At 42.7% G+C, this 22,691-nt stretch overlaps 1 protein-coding gene across 2 annotated transcripts in view; it reads right to left on the bottom strand.

The window, feature by feature from the left end:
- The window catches only part of USP10 (ubiquitin specific peptidase 10), a 38,923-nt gene extending 16,595 nt beyond the window's left edge, over positions 1-22,328 (bottom strand). The window contains exons 1-4 of one of the 2 annotated variants that reach the window (XM_015874099.2): positions 22,229-22,328; positions 8,949-9,017; positions 7,043-7,088; positions 2,061-3,086 (exon numbers count right to left, since the gene is read on the bottom strand). In XM_015874099.2, coding sequence (XP_015729585.2) covers positions 2,061-3,086; positions 7,043-7,088; positions 8,949-9,017; positions 22,229-22,249 — 1,162 coding nt within the window. In that variant the 5' untranslated portion in view covers positions 22,250-22,328. Of the gene's footprint in view, positions 1-2,060; positions 3,087-7,042; positions 7,089-8,948; positions 9,018-21,497; positions 21,545-22,228 lie in introns of those variants that run through there. The other variant, XM_085551875.1, reaches the window with a different exon arrangement.
- Between the last annotated feature and the right edge of the window lie 363 nt (positions 22,329-22,691).

Below are 22,691 nucleotides of genomic sequence, written 5' to 3'. Positions count from 1 at the left end.
TCACTGAATTTATTCCTACTCACCAAAGCACACAGTTAAGTGACCACCCCTTAAGTCCTTGCCAGATGCTCACAGCACATCTCAGCCGCTTACTAAAACTGTTCAGTAATTCTTTCCCAACAAAGAGTGACATGAAATCTATTCAAGTGTTTTATCTTCTAGCCCTGATTCTCACCTCTTTATCCCGTGAGCTTTCATTCACATTTGAGGATTAAGAAGCCACAGACTTCTGCTGGCTGAATCAAATAGCAGCAAATTCATTTCAAGGTGCCTGTGAACCATTAATCCCCCTGTAATCACTGGCAAAATTCAACTGTCTGTGGGAAAGACATTTGTGTTCTCGTGTCTCGAGCACCCTCCTCAAATGAAAGCTGTACACTTTCACTGTCAGAAAACCTATTAATTTTGCTTGTTGAACTCAATTTATGCCTGATTTTTACCTCTTTATGTATAAGCAAAGCACTTGATGGACTTCTTTCCAAGCAAGACTAACATCAAAAAAGAAAAAGAAAAAAAAGAAGAAACTCCCCTCTTTCCTCAGAGCAAGGCACTGTGTATTATAGTGAAACCAGGTGCATGTCATCTAGAGTATGATTCCCACCTAAATTAACCAGAATAAGATGGATTCCTTTCCACTGGAGAAGGATTGATAAACAACCGACTCCTCCTCAACAGCGAAGATACAAAAGAAAACTGCGTAGGAATATTGCTATTTCAATATACTAGAGACAAAAGAAAAGGCACTGCTCCCACCTGGTGGCAAAAAACTGTACAGAAACACCCCATGTCTACAAAGCTAAAGCTGCAGCAACCTAGACAAGCCTACAGCTTTGGTAAGAAGTTCTACTGTTACAGTTGCCACAAAACAGTTCTAAGACTCATTGCCACCTGACAGCTTAAGTTTCTGAAAGCATGAAGTACGCTGCATGCATAGGCTCTTACAAACCACCACCTGTATGTACACTTTGCCACAGTCAACTGTGTTTGTGACGCCAAGGTGAAAGAGACACAGAATTAGCTTTACTCTCAATAGACAGTTGGAGGCTGTGAAACCATTGAGTGAGCAAGTGGATGAGAGGCAGGTACACGCTGCAGGTTGCTCTGAAATCTCCACATCAGCTTCCAGTTATAGCAGAAGAATGAGCTTTGTCTTGATGTCGTCACATGTGAGCTGCTGCTGTGCTTATAAATTAACTTCTGGTATAAATCAGTGGGATTTCACACAATGTTTTCCACCACTTGGACTATTTCACGATTTAAAAATAATTATTCTTGTGTAGTGACACAAAATATAACTAACAGGCTATTTTTCTTCATATTTTTGTACTTTCAGTTGGAAAGCAATCACATTCATGTTCTAGTAGTTCTCGTTACAACCACAGACAATCCCAACATATCACATTATATCACATCATCTTTCTGAATGTACCCTTTGGACAGTTTCTTACAGTCACCCTTTTGAACAGGCAATGAATAGCACTGTTAATCTGAATAAAATAACATACTTTCAAATGGTTAAAGATCATTCTTCAGTATTTGCAAGACGTACCATTCCAGCAGTACATCAATAAATCCAATTACTGTCTGCTGAATTGGAACTTTTGAAGCAGAATCTGTTTAGCCATCACATTTATGCTACTGTAAGTGATCAGGAATTTCAGCTACTTTGGTATAAATACATTAACACTCTTTGCTGCATGGCATTATACACAATCGTTAGTAATGGATGAGACACAAGCTTTTCTATCAGGCCCTCCCTGTTACAGTATCACATAGCTGAATACAACTAGTCCATTATTTTTAGGAATCACTGATCATTTAAGCACATTGTTTGAAAAGCAGCAGTATTTTTCCTGCACCTGGCTCAAATGATAACATCTTGCAATATTTACTCAGGTAAACAGCTTATTTAAATTACCCCTTCCGTACCTGTGTCCTAACATTCACCCTTAGAACATTAGGAAAGGAGCCTTCTCTATCAGTACTGCACACTCCTGTTTACAAGCAAAGTTAATAACACTCTTCTAACTGTAATATCCACTCATGTGTAATAACTATACCTGCAATCTTTATGGCTACAGGATCTTCTGAAACTGGAACAGGTCCCTCTTTGACTTCAACCTGTTTTTCAGGGACAAGAGTAGATGTGGCAGGAGGGGTATACTTAGTCTCAACATACACCACAGATGTGGAAGCAGAGGGCTTGGAATTGTGAAAAAGACTAGCCCACGATTTCGCAGGCTGATTAACAGGGATTGATCCTGCAACCGTGGCTGTTGCCTCAGTAGTAGGTGAAGCTTCCTCAGGCTTAGCTTGGTCTGAGTCAGTGCTTTCCACAGTGTGCAATTCTACCCCATTGGCAGCTGTGTCCTCACCAGAGGATTCAAGTGTTTGTCCATTAGTAACGCCAAGACTTTCAGTAGTATCAGTACCAGCATAAGGCTGTACAACAGCTGTCCTTAAAGGGCTATCTCTGCCAGTCTCTGAGGGGATGCAAAACTGTTCAGAATTAGTAACCCTGCATACCTCAGGCTGCCCTGCAGTCCTGGTATTGTCTAGTGCGCTAGAAACAGAATCATCAGAAACAGCTTCATGAACGAAGTCCACAGAATTGTCCGGGCTGTTGCAAGTCCTTGGTGTGGCCAGAGAAGGGATTTCCCCCGTCAGTTCTGTATCCTCCTGGCCGACACTGTTAAGTCCCGATGAATTTGCATGGCCATTTACAAGAGCTTCTGTGGGGGCCATGCCATCACTGACATCTTCCAAATAACTGTAGTATCCAGGGGGTCTTTTTTTCTTCTTTTTACGCTCCCTCTGTCCAAGGCCTCCAGACAAGCCGTCATTTTCTGCATTAGAACCACTATCGAGAGTGAGGGTAGGGTCAGAGAACTGGCAGTCGACTGAGTTGTAGTTTGTTTCACCAAGGCTGACATCAGGGGTTTTCTGAGCAGGTGCACAACTGAGAATGAATTCTGGAGCCTGAGGATTCAGAGTGCTTGAAATACTGTAGTCGGTGTTATTTAGTACAGAGGACTCCGTCTCAATAACTTCATTAACACCAAATTCAATTCGCTGATACTCCTCCCCTGGAGAAAAGAAAGTAAAGCTGAGTTACTAAATGACATCAAGCAAAAAAAACATGAAAAAAAAATATATGTATTTTCCTGCAATTCAGAAAACAAGCAACCCTCCCTCAAACAACCACCATTCTTATTCTTTGTATCAAGCCTAAGGACTGTTTCTAAAACATCATTTTCCTGAAACCCATGGAGCCCTTCTTAAGCTGAGTTTGCAGTTTTCAAAGCTGCTGCACTGTTTGTGCAAGGAGCACCTGTTAAACTGGCCCACTAAGAGCAACTGAAACCCAATGACGTTAGCAATATTCTGAATTAAATTAATTACTGAGCAAGTGCATACAAATTATGGTGCAATATTTAACCCCGTGCTTCTTCCTAAGCCAGCTTATTCCACAGAAAACTAGAAAGCACAAGCCTTTAAAAATCTATCTCACACTTTTCCATGGCATGTAAAGATTTTTACAACAACCACTAAGTGAATAATATTTTCAATTGAATGGAAACAATGTGATTGCAGCTTTTGGAACTCTCTGCTCATCGATAGCTTAGCAAGTTTTATAACAGCCAAATCTATGGCTATGTACAGCGTGATGCATTTCTTATCTTGAAATCAGTCTCACGGAACAGATAAACCCCAATCTAAGCCCGCATTCAACTCATACTACAATCAGTGCTGAAAAATTCACAGGTTGTTTTATAAATTCAACATGACATCATAAAGAAATGAGACAAATACTCATAGGAAGCTGCAATATCACTATATATTATCAGCTGCAAAGCATTGCAATTTCATGGAACTTAGTTTTATAATGCGTGTGCTGCAACTATTGACCATCTTGGTTGCAACTACTTCCATGAAGAGATGAAACTAATGAATGTTTGGCATCTCAGAAGCATTAAAGGTAAGTCCACGTCATAGTGCTTGCTGGTCATTTAGTTTTGCAGGTCTTTCTATGATACAGATGTCACTGTTTCAAGGACAGTTTTACATCCTGTGTTCCCTCAAAAGATGGGGAGCTAAAAAGCACACCTCAAACATCTAAGACTTATCTAAGACTGCTATCTGTTATCTTCCTATGAAAGACAGAGTCTGGAGAATATTTTGTTCCAAATCCTTTCTATTGCAACCTACAGAAGCCAGCAGGGAAAAACACTAACTGAAAATAATGATGGTGAAATGTACAGGTTTATATAATATCAAATGAAGCGTAACACATATTCAGTGTGTGCTGAGGTCTGATACATGCAATAACAAAATACTACAAATTATCAAGCAAAAAAAAAATCAAGTAATAATATATCATATTTTACACCATGAATACCTCACACCATTTCCAAATATAATTTCATGCCAATATAAAAACAAGTAAATACAGATGTTAACTGCTTTTCCCTCAATGCTTTATTATTTATTATTATTATCTAAATGTGAAGTAAACACATCTGATGTCTCAATCTTGCTGCCAGTTAGACTGAAGGAAACATGAAGAGAGGAAAAAAGTCTCCCAATAATAATTTGACTTCCCTAAACAGTGCTAACAAGAGCCTGAACTTCAGACCTGCTTAGCCCTCCCCACACACCTGGGTCAATGCATTTTCCAACACCATGCCTGTCAAGTCACCTTTCACCAACTAATTCTGCAATCGCTGCCTGACGCCACGCAGAAGAGAGGGCTTAATTCTTTCTAGAATCAGCAGCCCAGAGGCAGGGAGGTGGAGAGATGACATCCAACTAAGAGGGAAGGGACGTCACCTCACTCTGCACTAACCGGCTCACCAGGGCTACGCACAGGCTGACTCACCAGGACACAGGGCTCACAACCAGTCACTGTTCTGCTTGCAAATGCAGGGCATGGGTTTTAAGAGACACGGGACACCAATCCACACTGTAACTATTGCTTGATTAGTTCATCTGCTTCTGTAGTTACTTGTTAGTTCACACACAAACCAAGAGCTGGTTCTCTACCACTGGTGATGTGTGATATTGTCAACCACAGTAAGAAGGAATGACTGTGCACATTTCAGATTCCTACCAATTGCAAACACTCAGGACGTCTGTTTCTTCTTCAAAATCTCAGTTTAAAAAAATAACAATAATTGCATTGAAACAAAGATAGGGGTTTCCTTTTATGAGTTAAGTATACCACAGCCAAAAGTGAGAGGTCTCAGGTGCACCCTCCTCAACAGCTCCTCCTGTAAGCTTCCAATACATGTGCTGCCCAAAGCTAACCTGGCAAAAAATAGTCCAAGAGAGTATTTTCTTCTGTTCTGGTGGACTAATCAGCTTACCATGGACTAGACAATCACAAGAGCCAACCCAGGGCAAGAAGAAAGCAGAAAACAGAACACTGCAACAGCAGGTTAATTTAGCTGAAGGCACAACATGACTCCATTGGACAAAATCTAACCAAGAGCCTAAGTGATATTCTGGCATTAAATACAAATTAGGAGATCGCAAGCAAGGAATTGAACTTCACACCTTGCAGCAGGAATTAAATGATAAGCAGCAGTATCTACTCTATAGTTAGTCTGCGGGCTGCCTGGCAGGAGCTCATTTGCTCTAAGATCATATAAAGCTCCTCCAAAAAAACAAGAGGTAATTTTTTTCCTATTTGTTTTCATTTTCCACTTGGCTTCTGGGCAAGTTTGTTTCAATCTAGTTCACAGTACAATTGGTGAACGGCCTGAAACAGATGCATCTGTCAGGAACAACAGGACAGCATACTGAAACAAGCAGCAACAAACGCTCCCAGGACAAAGTCTATGTACAATAACCAAAGCTGTGAACATTTAGTACTAATTAGTCTGAATATTAGAGCTTCAGCTGTGATTTGATTATTCCTGGTAAGTATTAACAAGTCTTCTAATTATGTAATAAAATTAAATACTCAGAGTAGAAAAAATTAGGCTACAGGGTGACAATGTGGTCAGTAGGTGTCATCTCAATATAATTACAAATACTCTGCATAAGCACAGCATTCCATTTTAGTTTCCACAGTTCCTTATGCAGCCACCACAGCGATAATATGCATGCACAGTACAGTGCAAGCCTGTTAAAGACACTTGTCAGGCAAAACCTAATTCGCTGTCATTACCTAATCTCAGGGTAGGGAGGGATTCTCTCAGGATCTAGGAATGATCTGAAAAACATTTGTACAAACCAACTTTCTGTACAGCTTGTTAACATCAAAATCTACATCTTAAAGCACACAGCTTAAATCTGTAGTTAGACAAACCAGCGTATGACTGGGCACCCATCACCAGTAACAGTTTGTACCACCATAGGGCCCTTTAAATGAACTTCTCAAACTCCTACTTAAAATTACTTGGGATCCTAAAACTAGTCTTACACTACACATAAAAGCCGCCTGATTTTCAATAGTGCTGCTCACCCGCTTTCATGCAAGGCCTCTCATCCCTTTTATAACTACCTTATTTACTTTTAAATGCAAGGCCAAAGTTGCTAAACATAATAACTCAAGAGTTTGTAAACACGTGTATTTGGACCTTCACAAGTACTTCTGAGAAACATCCAGTCAAACATCTGGATTAACTAGAGGATCTAGATGACATCTGTATCATTCTCATATCTGTCTGGGTTTAACTCAGCTTTCTTTCTCTTCCCTAAGGTTCACAATAGAAACTCCACTAGATTCTCCTGTACAAGTTCACCAGCAAGCTACAGCCCTTCATACATCTACAGTGACATTCTACACTATTTGAGCAGGATGTCAAGATTGTGTGGCAGCACGACTGAGAAGTATGTCCATGCTGATCAGCTGATGTTTAACACAACATCTTCAAATAGTACAATGCAACGTATGGGCTTTAAAAAGCAACGTGACGATATACCTGCTGAGTTCTAAAGAAAAAAATTAAAGAGAGCCCGTTGTAGTTGTAGGGAAAGTTCCAAAACTAAGTTTTCATGAGTGGATGTTGAATTCCCACCATGATGAAACACTTACCTGTGGATTTTATGCCGCATGAGACTGTTTCATTATAAGGGGGAAGCTGTATTAAAAAAAAGGAAATGAAATAAATTCTGATTAATAACAATTTCATTTGAAACATCTGAATACATTAAGAATAACCCCACTGTTAAGGTCTAATTTTCTGAGAGTGTCTTGAACTCATGGTTCTATATTTATCAAATCCCATACTGTAGCTTCAAGTGTCCTTGCAGATTACCACCACCACTGAAAGATAAAGATTATCTTGGTTACACATCATAGGCTCATCAACTTCTCAACCACTTCACCTCGCAGTATCAAGATCCTCCTTCATCAGCAAACTCACCACGATTTTAAAAACAAGAAACAAATCTTTTCAAGTAAAAGCTGAAGCAAAGATAGACCGTATTACCTGAGAAAGGATATAAACAGAGCTTTATGCAGAAGATATTCTCACCTAAACCTTTTGACTCTCAACCTGGTTAGGCTACTAGCTGAAACACTTCAAGGGCAACATTCTACGTAATGCTGAAGTAATTACATTTAAAACAAGTTTTTCTGATGATTGATCTAAGCAGAACATAATCCCAGCACACAGAAACCATCTGGACTGTAAATACTGGTATCATTTTATGGACTCAAAGATTGACAGAACCTTTTCTATCGTATAATCTGAGATGGGCAATTTCTAAAGCCTCCATGGCCTCCCCCTAGATTTCCCCAGCAGCTGAATACCTCTTCTGTTGTGCCTGCCATAAACTGGTTGCCAATGCTACATAGCAGCCCCACAGCTGCCTCAAGAAGAGCTGAACTCCTTCTCCAGTGGGACACATCAGGCAGTTTGATGGGGCTGTAATACTGATATAACAGCAAAACAAGTTTCAAAAGCATCCTGTGAAGTCTTCACTTCCATAGAAGTGAAAATCCTTTCATTCTACCTATTTAAAGCACTGTGGACAACAGTGTGTCAGAGGTAGCTAGAAAATACTTCTACAGTAAAGTTATTAAGCACATACATTGTATAATCAACAGTTTACAATGAAACTTGTAATTCATTCCTTTTTTTCTGATTCCAATGGCTTACCAAAATAGCAAGTGAAAAAAAAGACTTAAATACAACAGCCCATTTGCTGGGAACTATATACATCTGGTTATTCACCACCATGTGTACAGAAGAGATTTCTGAGTTTCATGCAACTGGGTCATCTGAATAAACTCAGCCAACTGATATCTGATAAAACATATGTTCAAAAAGTCACTTTAGAAGAGAATTTTAGACAACTTTCAGCTTTAATTAGTCTCTTCCCTCTGACAATAGTAAGTAAGGGACTTGAGAAGGACACCAGCACCAATAAGTGCTGGGACTCCCAGGGCTGGCACTGTCCCCAAACAGAATGTATGTCAAACATCTCTTCTTTTCCATCATCCAGATAATTAAAACATTGAACTGAACCAGATCAAGGACAAATTTAAGGAACATCATTCATCAGTTTTGGTTTCTGACAGCTAACCAACACTCCTGAGACAGGTATTTGAAGCAGTCCTGCTTCATTTGATACTGAAGATTCATGCTTCCTCAACATACTTTGTCAGAGCTTTAAAGAAGCCAAGATCCGACGTTTTCTTGTTAGGATACCTGCTATAGGACACAAAGATCACACTGCTGTTACTGTATTTAGTGGTGGGGAAACAGTAACGAAAACCAGAAGCAACATTTTACCTGAAGAACTATTCTACACCTCTTCTCACTTCCCAGAGAAGACACAAAACTAGCCCTAAAGGCAAGTAGAAGATATACTTCAATTTCTGACCCACCACCCACAGCCTCTAAGCACTTGAGAATGATAGTTGTATAGTTCTATTTTAAATATGTGCCAAAAGGTGCAGCTTTAAGATGTTGATAAGAAAAAGTAGATCTTACCTCAACAGAGCAACGTGGAGTCACAAAGAACTGATTAAACTCATCAGGGCTGAACTCTCCAAAAATATACTAGAAATAAAAAAGAAAGACAGGCTTTTGTTAGGGAAGGACTTACATTCTGTGCAATTCATATACTCATAGTGAAGTGCCTTGTATTTTAGGATACTGGCAAATAGGATGGTCATGTGTTGAAGGCCAGAAACTTACCTGTTGGCATCCCAGCCCTCACTCTCCCTAAGTCTTTAGCAAACTACTTCAGCCACCAAAACTCTACACAATGCATTTTCCTTCAGACAAGAGAGGTATACACAGCATGAGCTCCAATATAACCCATGACCAATTCTAAACCATGAGACACTGGAGTTGTGTCAGCTCATATACACCTCAAACCCCATCAGTTCTAACTCTAGAAAGAGCACAGATAGCTACACTTCACTTCCATGAGCAATACAGTGCATACAAACACTGAACCGAACTGAGAAACGGCGTGTCTTACACTGGCATTTAATAATTAACATTTAAATGAAGTTAGGATATGAAAAATTATTACTGAGAGTTGTTTAGATGAAAAAGTCACATTGAGATGAGATAGGATCTTGCATTCTTACTTGTGTATTACCATGGATACAAAATACATATGGCTATGTGAAAATACTCCCAAAATTACAAGATTATAACAGTGAAAAGCTAAACTTCATTACTCCAACGCCTTCACAAAATTTCGTTGTAAGACAAAAATTAAGCTTGTTTCTGAGTAAATTAAAGTTTAGCACTTAAATGCATTTCCTGAATGATACACAGGTATCAGCTTGCAGAGCATGCAATCAATGATGTCAACAGCAACTCACAAGGCAGAGCAGGAATAATGCTTAGAGGAGGGTCTGGTCTTCCATGAACACCGGATTTGGGAACAATGCTCTGTCATGACATCAGAGTTGTGAAAGTTTCCTATTGTAACGTTGCCCCTAGACCTACATTTAAAGATAGATAATCCCCAAGAAGCTTAATTCAGAGTTAAATCTGATCTACCTTCCAACTACCCTGCAGCCTACGCACGAGCTTTCTGCTCCAGCTCCCAATCCTCTCTCTTTCCAGCTGCATGTATTTTGCATTGCATTTCTCCTGCTGCTCCACAGATTATCTACCTTTAAAGAATAACCATCAACTCGGCATTAAGAGCACTCAAGGATCCTTTAAATAACTCGAAAGCCTGGTGAGCTCCATTTCTGCCACAAATGAAGAACAGTGTGAAAATACTCTCAAATTCTGAATTTCAACTATCTTCTCCTTATAGCTACTAATAGAAAAGCAGATGGAAAACGACCATCTCTCCTGCAGGGGGCTGAAGAGGAGGAGACTTTGTGGAACTCTTGGGAGAAACAAAACCACCTCTACCACCTTTCCATTTTAGCACCACTGCTTCCAAACCTCTGCCTAGAATGGAAAAGCAAAGCAGGAAACCTGGGGGGTACTGATGGATCTGGCCCATGTTGCAGTTCACAACTGTAACCAAATTGAATTGATGAGCCCACTGAAGCTGGCAGGGATTACATCCTTCTCTATTAAGTAAATGGCTCCCGAAGTTCTTTGGACAAACACCTCTTTTATAGCAACATTCCCAGGATTTTTTAAATTGTCATTTGAAACACCAATAAAACAGACAATAAAACTGAAATGCCTTTTTAAGTTCATCCCTATAATTTGATTACAACAGCTTGAAATACGCCCGCATTCCAGCAGACTTTTATGCAGTTCTGAACAAAGAGTTCTAACAATGACATCACCTTTAAATCCTCAATAACTGCATCTGTTTGTACCACGTTACCCCCTGCCTGGAATGCAATCTCTGCTGCTGTTCCAGTGCAGCCACATGAACCCTCTCCAGAGGAATACACATTACGCAGCATTTGTCCTAGAAAAGTGGGTAGAAATAGCACTGCTCATGCATCATCATCTTGGCATCACCTGTGCAACGAGAAAGCTAGGAAAATGAAGTGTCAACTCCTGCTTTCAAGCGGCATTAAAGTAGCTTTCATCTGATAACCAACAGCTTCAGATCTTGCAGTCTATTTAGTTTCAATTGCAAACGCTCCCACTTCAACTGCTTCTCCACAAGAGCAAAAAATAAATAACAGAGCTTTTACTTGCTGGTGGCAAGAAATAATTCAATGCTATCTAAGGAGAAGGCATAACAAGTAAGAACTAGTTCACATATACATAAACTATTTAATTATTTCACTTGTACCATAAGCTGTACAATCTTGCTCACGGAGATGGCTTTAATACTAAGTTTGCTTCGAGGAAGTTCTCAGCATAAGCTGGAGCAGAGGAAGGAACTGACCCCTGCACACAGTGGTGGCAACAGAAAGTTGTGTGTATGAACACACCTGGGTGTTAACAGTAGACAAAATGCACATAAATGTTTTTAACAGCTGAAAACCCAATGAATTGCAAGCAAACTCAACCCAGCTTTAAAACCTTTATCACTAGCCTGGAGCTTGGAACTAGAACATGAACAAATGCAGGCAGTGCCCAGAGAAAGATCCGAGCTAGGTAAATGTAGGTCAGCACAGACCATGAGTCAGTGCAACTCTGCCTTCCTACCATTTAAGCAATCATAGGCTTAATAAAATAAATAAATAAGAATTCCAACACTGCATGACTGCGTCCTCCCTTTTTTTGCCAGTTAGGATCTCTTAGATGTTATTACAGAACTCCCACAGCTGGAGAAAGCATGGCATTTTTCACACATCTCTGACTAGCATGAACAAAAGCTGACCAGTTTATTATTAAGACTCTATTTCAAGTATTCACAACAGCAAAGCAGGCTGTGCCCTTCCATTATTACTAGCTTTCATTAACGATGTAACATTTTAAGTAAGAGCACTGATCAGTAATCATAAAAGTATCTGCCAAAACTCCCGTCATCTTATACCAAAACTAACTCCGTTAATGTACTCTCCTCTTTCTCTTACCAAAAATAAGGTACTTAGTGGAGCTCTTCCATTTCAAACAAACAGCAGCTGCCACAAGGAGTAACGAGCTCGAAGAAGCTGGTTTACTGTAGCACAACAAGCACTGAAGAGTGAAGCTGGAACATGAAGTTGCTCTAGAACACAGCCAGCCTAACTACTATTTTGTTATAAGTGAGACAGTCAAAACAACCTCTTACTAATTTTATCTAATGCTTCCCAGCAGAAATATCTCAGTGTTAGCCCTTATTCTCCTCTGCCAGACTGTGATCATTAGGGCTGTAACCTTTGTGCGAAATACCTACAGCAGAACCAAGCTCTGAGAACGCAGTAAAATTGGAAAAACATCTGGAGAATGATGTTGCAGCCACATTAAATAGCAAATTGTCTTTGAGCAGCTCACACAAGCCCACCCAATTCCAGGCATACAATATACATTGGTACTGCCCTGAAATTTATAAAAACTTTATTCAGGATGCAACTGAGATCTTGGAAGGATGATTTCCAACAAGCTTCTTTCCACTTGTGGAAGAACAAGCAGCATATGTGCTCTCCTTCCTACCAGCTTAAGTTTGTAGCATGGAGGAAACAGCACATTCCAAGCCAGGCAAGGCAGGATGCCCGTGGCTACCAGAACAAAGGCAGGCTACTCTGGAAGGGCCGCTAGCCAGGCCAGCCAGTGTCAAAGGTGCTTGACAGCACCCAGGCAGCAGAAAGTTCTTCTGTGCTTATGGTACCTGCACTTACCTCACAGGCATCTCTCATCCTTCAAACCTGTGATTTAAGATAAGAACGAACAAGAAAAATAAACAACCAAACACCTGATAGCTCTAAACTTGGGCAAGGTTGTCAAAGTTACTAAAGGATTTTAAAAGGAGGTAGAGATACGGGAGGAAAATCTCCAAGAAAGCCCCAAATTTGAAGAAATTAAACATGTTTGAATATAAGCACGTTTTAGAGTGGTTTAAGGAGATTACAATTGGCTTGATGAGGCCAAGGAGGAGGAAACAAGCGTTAAATGGATCACAGGATCAGAAGTCAACAGTAGGGACAGCACAGAAGAAAATGGAAAGAACTCATCCCTGTCTGTCAGACAGACAGCTCTCCTCTCCAAATGCTGAACTATCGCCCAAAACTCTGCAGCTACACCAGTCAGAAGTGCCTGTAACCCAAGCACAGCAGCCTGCATCTCAGCTCACGCTCCCTTCTCTTGTGAACTACTCTATGAACTCAAACAGCTGATGCCCTCTACAAAGCAGTTATAGATGCTAACCTTACAGCCACTGCAAGGGACTGCAGTGGCACGCTATTATTTAAGGTAAGGAAATTGCACTAAAAGGTTACACTTCTCAAATAGAAAACTTAAATGCAAGGCTGCATACAAATGAAGACAGCTTGTAACTTGAGTCCCATTCATTTGTGTGTGTTCTGCTCATTTCTACTGTTCACATCTTCTCAAAGGAATAATACTTCATGGTATCGATACAGACACATCCCAGGGGATGGTTTTACACCAGGCACTGCTCTTCCAATCTGTCAAGCAAGCTAAAGAACACACTGGGAAATAAAAGAAATGCCAGAAAAGAATAGATAGCTTCTTCGTAACCATAGTGGTGGCAAACTACCATCCATCCTTAACAGCAGCAGAGCTGAACAAGTCACTCACACAACACTTTTCACATGCAATTACTCAAGGTAGGATTTAAGGTGGCTAAGATTAGGTGAGGTAAAAATTAGCTGGCTGGTAACCTGACCAGGAACACAGATTAGCAGCTCAGAAGGCAACTGAGCCCACCCAACAGGGCTGCTAGGACTCCTCTGAAGGCCTGACATGGCATTCAGTGATGCAGGCTGTGATGCCGACTGCTCACAACTGTGGTTGTGTGAAACTTCATTTGGGAAGTTTAATATGAACCTGCAAATCATGCAAAGTCCTATCAAAAGCAAACTGGCCACCAAAAATAAAAGACAGTAAGACAATGCAGAAGCTAATGATAATTCGAGCCTACATAGGGGTAACTACTAGACAAGGCATCATGCATTTAACAGAGCCAGTAAGAAAAAGCACTGCCTGACCATCAAAACCAAGTACCATCTGCTGTACTGTATTCTCCATAGGAAGAGCCTTAGCTCTCCTCTTCCTCTTGCCATAATCCCAACCCAACCTTTCCTCCTGTGCCAGCCCTAGCACACAGTGAGATGATCCTATTCAGCCAGAGAAAGCCATCCAGGCTGCTTCTTCATGCTGGAGGTGGGGATCAGAGGTGAGATGCCCATACAAAGCAAAAGATCCAAGAGGCTGGGAGCAAGGAGGGAGACTTTGCCCTCTGCAGCTGCAAACTGTAAAAAACAGGTTATAACCTCACAGAGAAACAGCTGAAAATGAAACAGTCATCTGGAGGGAAAAAAAAATTGGTAAGTGACACAAGGGGTTTACTGAAGTAAAGCATGCCTAACCACATTAAAAACATAACCTCCCCAATATTTTTAAGCTCTCTAATTGCTTAAGTTTGACAGTAATTGAGCAGAGGTCCTTACTTGGTTGTCTCTCTGCAGGAGTTCAGGTCCCTTCCATCAGCTCATCAGATGACAAATGTGCTGCTGGCAGATAGAAACTGAAGACACTACCTATTGTTTTGCTTCTCAGTACACATGCAGCCATCCATCTCCTCTCCCCTGCTGACATGTGAGAGGTGGCAGGCAGAAACCTGAGAGAGCACAGCACCGCCCATGGCAGCGACTTCTTGCTATTCTGCAGGGGTACTAAAGTTAAAAAGGAAAACTGGGACACTGTGAGTGTGCCACCTCCTCCAGGGACAGTTTAACTGCTTAAGTACTTCCAGCACAATTTTATGTACAAGACGGTTGTTAAAACGAATTCACAGACTGATATAATGCTAAAACTAAACCCCAGATGGTAAGGATGCATGTTGAAACCCAACCCTCACACTTCAACCTGCACACTGTGCATTTATCAGGCTTTCTGCTTCCCAACAGCACCAATTTAGGCAGCATTGGAAAGAATGCACTAACGTGAGTGTATGCTGACTTCCCTGGTCTCAAATGCAGTAAAAAAGAATGCTTAGAAACCATAAAAGCATTCAGTAAATACAGTCAGGCACTCACACTATTGTCTGAATGGGCTGTTTTGTAAATACAGACAGAAAATACAAACCAAGTTTCCAATTACTGGTCTGCCATTATCAAACATTGCAATTTGGCTTCTCAGTGAGCAGATCAGTGTGTTGGTTCCTTACACTCGAAAGCAGCCTCCAAAGATAACATAAGAAGCTTTTGTGCGCTAATCACAGGCATTTTTTAAGGGCCGCCATAAAATGAATTTGAAACGCAAACAGTAATAAAAAAAAAATTGGCACACAAAGCAAAGTGCTATAAAACACCTCAGCTCTCAGCAAAGCATGAAGATTTTGTGCTACAGAACTCAGAATTCAGGCTAACTGAAGTCATGCTGCCATGAGAACCCAGCATACAGCTACCAGCTGCTTAGGGCAGCAATGGGATCTCCCAGCCCAGCACAGCCTCCATGCACAGTACCAGCCATTACCAGCAGCAGCACAAAGCAAACTAAAACCATCGTGCACAGCTGCCCTCATCATTCCTGGAGTCAATGCTGATGAAAAGTCAGAGAGATCTCTATTTTAAGGACGCAATTACAGCAAATAATGGCCTTTATATGACAGTCATTAGCTCTAAGTGTAATACACACCCATTACCCTCATCCTCTCTGTTTAAGACAGCATTGAAACACCAGCTCTGCCCTTTGCAGTCCTTCTGACACACAGCAAGACTGACCACCTCAATCCAGCATAGCGCTGGGACACGGGGAAAATTGAAAAGCCTGAGAAAGCAACTTGTCAACATGGGCAAACCCAAGAGCTTTATTTCTGCTCTGAAAGCTGGTAATTCCTCCTTCACTCTTCTAAAGATTCTGCTGTGCCAACATTCCTTGCCAGCTGCAAATGCAGGATGATAACTTTACGTATCTCACTATTAAAGCACATTAACAGCGCCATCAGGTTTACACTTTCTTCTTGTTTCGTTTTCATTATCTGCAATTCACACAAGTTTAACCTGTGAAGGGAACACAGCCTGCAATCACAGCTCATAGACAAGAAAATGAATATGGAGAGTTGCCTAAAATAAGTCATTGTCGACTTTGTTTTTTTATAACCATTAACTACAGAGTTCCACAGAACCTTCCAAACAGTGGCAGCTTTGGTTTTGTATCCTGAAGGCAGCAAAGGAACAGCAAGTAAAGCTATCCATGTTTTATGGACAGCTACAGCACCACTTCTTTCTTTAGGAACAACCAGCTATTATTAGAGACCATATGATTCAATGGGTAGACCGAGGTTGACTGAACTCAAGCGAAATAGATTGTTCTTACAATTCAGCCGTTAACTTGTGCTGACCATGACTTTCAGCCTCTCTGCTCTATCCCCCTCTCCTTTTATCAGACCACGATCCAAAAATATTAAGTGCTACCATTAAGCCATGCAATGTTTTCTATTTGCCTCTTCACCCATCCCAATTCCTACAGCAAGAAACAAGGAGATGGTCAGTATCTCATCCCCACCTCCCCTCCACCAGCACTTTCCCTATTCCACTCTGTGAAGAGTTGGCACTGAATTCATTTCCTCCTTTAAAACAAATGTGATCTTGACCAACCAAGAGAGAGGATCCCATGCTTGGCACCACAGCACTGAGCTCTGCCTTAGCACAGAGGTCAGTGCGACTGAAGGGCTCACTCAGTGCCATGTGACAGCGGGATCCACTCCGCATCTCAGGGCTCTTTGCTGCTAATATCAGCTGGTTTTAAGCCAACCTTAAACACGTGTGTTTTTGCAACAGTCTAAAGAGCAAACTATATAGAGGTCCCCACTGTGATAGCTATGTGCACACGGCAAAGCTACTAAGCACCCACCATGCTGCTGACATTACCCTGACACTGTAAGATCACCATAGGGAAAACGTTGCTACACTACCTACGAAGGAATCCCAGCACCAAGAAGACAAAACATTTTCATGACAAAAGCCTCTGCCTCTTTGCATGAAGGATATACGATTTCTGGGGTTTAAATTACACTTCTAAGTCTGCCAGCCAGCAAATCTGAAGGGGAGAAGTGATGCAGGCAGCCTGTGAATCACTGCAGCAGGATCTGAATGTGCAATACAACATGCCTGCTGCACTGAGGGAATGCAGCTCTTGTAAATATCAGTTTATGCCATGCTAACTTTCGTGACCAGTCTGTAAACTTAAGGATGCTTTTCTTCACTCTGTGTCAACCTTTGTTATGCTCTTCCATAAGGTATACACTGTCAGTGAGTCTCATACAATCACTTGGTCAGCACTGCTGTGATTTAAGCCACCTCCTGCCCAGCTATAGGTGAAAGAACCTGACCTCGAGATGTGTGCTGAGGATTAATAGATCACAGAATCATAGAATGGCCTGGCTTGACAAGGACCACAATGATCATCCAGTTCCAACCCCCTGCTGTGTGCAGAGTCACCAACCAGCAGCCCAGGCTGCCCAGAGCCACATCCAGCCTGGCCTTGAATGCCTGCAGGGATGGGGCATCCACAGCCTCCTTGGGCAACCTGTGAACAGTGCGTCACCACCCTCTGGGTACTTCCTCCTAACATCCAACCTAAAGTTCCCCATCTCAGTTTCAAACCATTCCCCCTTGCCAATCACTGTCCACCCTCACCAACAGCCGTTCCCCCTCCTGTTTATACACTCCCTTCAAGTACTGGTAGACTGCAATGAGGTCTCCCCAGAGCTTTCTCTTTTCCAAGCTAAACAAGCCCAATTCCCTCAATCTTCCTTCACATGAGAGGCGCTCCAGCCTTCTGGCCATCTTAGCAGCCCTCCTCTGAGTTCATTCCAAGAGCTCTGCATCTTTCTTATACTGAGAACCCCAGATCTTATGCTGTCAAACAAGGAGAAAAAGTTCTTAAACGTATTTAAAACATCAAGACCATCTGCGATTACATTAGAGAGTCAAATACAGAATGAGGAGGACTAACGTACTACAAAGTTTTACTGTGAGGGACCTAATGAACGTATCACCATAAGCACTGATCTGGCAAAATCCTTTAAAAGCATATAGGAAATAATGCTTAAAAGGCAGAGTTAAACCTATAAATTATAATGTCATAAATCAAAGTTTATAAACCCAATTTTAAGTTACTAACCTCTTCACTATGGAGTGTTTGTGCAAACATACGTCCACACATACACGTTTTTCCACCACGAAGCACAACTCTTTGTTCCATAATCCCGAGTTGTGTGTTTAATGATCACACATAAACCACCTCCATGGAAAACCGCAGTTCCAGCATGTTTAATTCTTTTCAAATGAACATCTACATTGCTGAAAAGGCATTAGGGTGACAAATGACTATAATCCAGTGGCCCAAGGCCAGCAAGTTCTATGACAACAGCTTCGCCTGTTTTGTACTACGCAGCACGTTGTGCATATAGCACTAAGCAGCAATCGATGTACTTTACCTATAAGCAAAACCCCACTTAACTTCACAGCTATTTTAACAGCTACACAAATGGAGGAAGCAGAGTGTCTGCACAACTGCCAAAAAAAAAATTTATTTATTAATAAGCAAGTAGTAGGTTCTATTCTAGAACGTCTCACTATCAGTGCTAAGAATGTATAGGAGTGATTCACAAAAAGCGTGGATTTCTTTCTATTATTTGCATGCTGCCACACACTTCCAAATTTAAGCTGTATGTCAGGTTTCCCAGAGTTCCTTTTTTAAGCCAAGCAGCCCACACTCACACACTGTGCCGCGGGGATTCACCATTCACATTTCAGATAGACAGATGATACCTCCTGGCTACCTATCTCAGCTCTGCCTGCAGCCTGAGCTCTGCACAGCATGGAAGTCCAGGATGGTTCCATCAGCACCAGCTCTGGCAGCAGGACCTTCCCAACCAGTGCTGTGTCATGGATGAGGGACTCCTAGAACAGAAAAAAGGACCCACCCATCCAGCTTCATCATCATCAGTCCTTCAGAACACCCAAACTCAGGCAATGAAGGCAATGTCCCTCCTTCATCATGCTGTGTTTCAAGTGCTCCCACCCAAACCACAGCTTGCCATCCATTTTAGGAACATGACCAGGATCCATACTGCACTCTCATCCAACGTATCTTTCTGCTTGCAAGGCCACGCGGTGCTAGACACATCTGCACAGATAAAAGGACAACACAAGGAACTCCTCCAGCTACAGAACAGCCTTTTTTTATTGTTGTTTTGGAGATGCTGATTTCCCAATCAACACACTCACAGACTCCCAGCCATACACTGCAGAGATGATACGTGCTTCAGACTTTTTCACCCCACAGCTCTGTGTGAAGACCTGGACACACTCAGGAGACCAGGTTCTAGTTATTCTGGTTATTGCCAGGTTTGGGGTGAGCATGTGAGCTCACAAGCTTGTTTGGCTCCTCCTGAACACAAGCCCTACTGGTTTTTACTGGTGCTGGTTCTGGGGTATTTCAAATGGCATTGAGTTAATCTGACACCACCCGAACGGTGACAGAGCAAAACAAGCATAAATGATTCATTCTGCTACCGTATCCTTTCTTCTGCTTACCTTGTTTTCACAAGATTTGCAAATGAAGTGTCTGCATTAATGCGCTCTATCAACACGATAGGAGAGTGGTTAAAACAACTCTTCGGTTATTACTTATCCAAACAGGGAAACAGTTCGGTTTCTCTCTTACATGTCCTTGATGAGAAATGGTTTCCACTACGCTCAGTGTTACCAGCTCACCCCATGCAGAACCTGTAGTGATACAACTGGTTTGCGTCTCGCTTGCCTCCAGAATTTTTGAATACGCTCTGAATACGCCCAGAAAACCAACAGCAACACTGAAATATCTCATTAAATGATGATGAAATAATGGCGTGGAATACAGAGGTACGAGAGACCAGCACTATCTGAACTGTGTTACCTCACACTGATGTGCCTGCAGACAAGCTGGCTGTCCACGTTTAATCCCTGTATTGAAAATATACTATACGGTCATGCTCCATGAATCATCTGCCAGAACGTGCAAAGCAACCAACAGAGTGTTCCTGCACACTGTTACATGAACCCAGCCATTGGCAGAAACCCTACAGTGCATCTTAACTATTTAGAGAGACTTTTCACTCATGTGGCAAAGCAAATGTCTCAACTATGGTGTGCTCCATATAGAAAAACATAGGAAAACTGGCCCAGAACACTGTATTGTGACACAAACATAGCAACTAAACTATAGAATCACAGAATGGCCTGGGTTGAATAGGACTACAACGATCATCCATTTCCAACCCCCTGCTGTGTGCAGGGTCACCAACCAGCAGCCCAGGCTGCCCAGAGCCACATCCAGCCTGGCCTTGAATGCCTGCAGGGATGGGGCATCCACAACCTCATTGGGCAACATGTTCCAGTGCATCACCACCCTCTGTGTGAAAAGACTGTGTGGTCTTGTGCTTAGAATATATCATATCAGCAAAACTACTCTGCTTTTTTCTACTGATCTTCAATACTACTATCATAAAATAAAAAGGAAACGTGTAAACTTGCTAAACTTATCTTTAGATTCTCCATACCAAAGCCCAGTATGTTACTACCTTCCTTCAGCAGAATAGCAGTGTATTGCTCTAGCATAGATATCCATTTGAACCTGTCTTAAATAAGCTGTTTAAATCAGAGGGGGAAAAAAGTGACACAAAATATTAACTGTAAGATAACTGAGAGATTCACATCCCAAATTACTTCTAAACTGCAACAACAAGACCAAAATCTCTCTCTTCTTACCTAAAAACTGCTTCAATTTTAAATAGAATGCACACAGCAAGTCGCTACTAAAGATGAACGGACCATCTACCTTTAATTATGGCTTTGCAGTGCTTCGCTCTAAACCAAATCAGCTCAGCCCTTCTCTTTCATTTCAAGGTACAGCAACTTAATTAAGTACAGACATAAAAATTTCCTTTATTCTTCTAAATTGAGAAAAACTGCAGCAAAAACGTCAGTCTTATCGAAGCGATTCAGGCACTGCTGAGAGGGAGAGAAGGCAGCGAGCAAAGAGCCTCTGCTTGGGACATTCCATCTTTTTAATATACGCTGCATTCTAATTATCATTAATTAGGGCAGGCGAGGTACAGAACTGTGCTTCCTCCAGGTTGAAAGAAAAGCTAAAGGACAGCAAATGGTGCAATCCAACTCCAGATACACCGCTGCCCTGGGAACAAACACCAGACCCAGGTCCTGCTCCTTTGCTCAAGCATAACAGAAGCTGGACCAGAACTACCAGGACACTTTAAACCAATTACAAACTTCTCTATAGATGAAAAATCAGTCAGTGCTGCTAACACACAACTCCACTATGTGTGTATTGCGGTCACCCTGTGTTAAAGCACACAATACAAGATGATGCATCAATCTGTTTCAATCTCTCCGATTCCAAGGAAGAATTCCCCCAACCAGAGAAGCACGTGGTTTAACAGCAGCATTCATTTGAAACGCCAAGTTCTTTAAACTTTACCATTTGCTACAACCAAACCGGCTGCGGGTTCAGCACAAGCGCATCGCAGCGCCTCGGGTTGTGGAGAGAAGGAAAAAAAAAGGACAAAAAAAACGCGTTATAAAAGCAATAGGAAACGCAGCCGGTCGCTTTGTGCCATGCTGACCGCACACCTCGGGCCTGGCCGAGTGCAGCACCGCTGGGTGGGGGGAGGGAACCGGGAGGCCCCGGGGTAACCCCATAACCCCACCCCCGCTGCAGCCCTTTGCACCCCAAAGCGCTGCGTGTTTGGCCGGGGGGAGGTGGGAGGGGGGGAAGGATTAGTTTACAAATCTCCTTATAATGGGAAGGGAATAGAATCGCTTCCACGCTACCGTGCTTCCTTTCCCCATACCGAAAAATACGGAGCCTCCCCCCCCCTCCCCATCGTGGTCGAGATGGGGATCGACACCGACTCTATCCCGCCCATGGTTCCTCCGGGCCGCCTCCCGCTCCCCGCCCCGCTCCTTCCCCCCCCTCCCTGGGGCCGCTGTGTGGGGCAGGGGAAGCTCCGGATCCCGGCCTGCAGCACAGCCCCCCCCCGCCTCACCCATGAGATTCAATGAAGCTGCACAATCACCCTGGGCCTACTCCAGGCCACCACGCTCCCCCCCCCCCCCTCGGCGAGCCTCACTGCGAGGCCTAGCCGCCTTACAGAGCCACCTAGGAGGCCTCGAAGCTCCTAGAGATAGTAATAAAAAGCCAGCCGGTACCTGTGCGCCGTTCACGGCCATGACGGCCCGATTCCGTAGGGAGTTCGGTGTCTCCCGTGCTCCTCACGCTGCTGCCCCCGCCGCCGCCATCTTGTCTCTCACACGCACCAACCGGGCGGGCAGGCGGAGCGCAATGCGCATGCGCACAGCTCCGGAGGGGAGGGGCGGGGAAGGGGGAGGGGCGGTTTGTGCGCATGCGTGTTGTGCGGGCGGGGGGGGGTGACTGCTGAGGAAGGGGTGCGGGAGGCGGGAAGATGAGTGGGGTGTTGTGAGGGGGTAGGAGGGGATGGAGCTCTGCCTTAAGCCCTATGGCATCGCTTCAGGGTAGCGATAAACGATAAACGTAGTTACTAAAGCAGCTTGTTGTGCCCCCGAGGAGTTAATTCTCATGGGGTTCACGTCACATCCCGTTTGGCGTCGGCCCCTGAGGTGTGAGGGCAAAAAGCTGCATCCCCTGTTACCA

This window comes from Coturnix japonica, chromosome 6 (genome assembly GCF_054131305.1).
Source record: "Coturnix japonica strain WE chromosome 6, WE-NBRP24, whole genome shotgun sequence".
NCBI lineage: Eukaryota > Metazoa > Chordata > Aves > Galliformes > Phasianidae > Coturnix > Coturnix japonica.
Note: the sequence above shows the minus strand (reverse complement) of the source record. Positions and strands in the feature narration are given on the sequence as shown.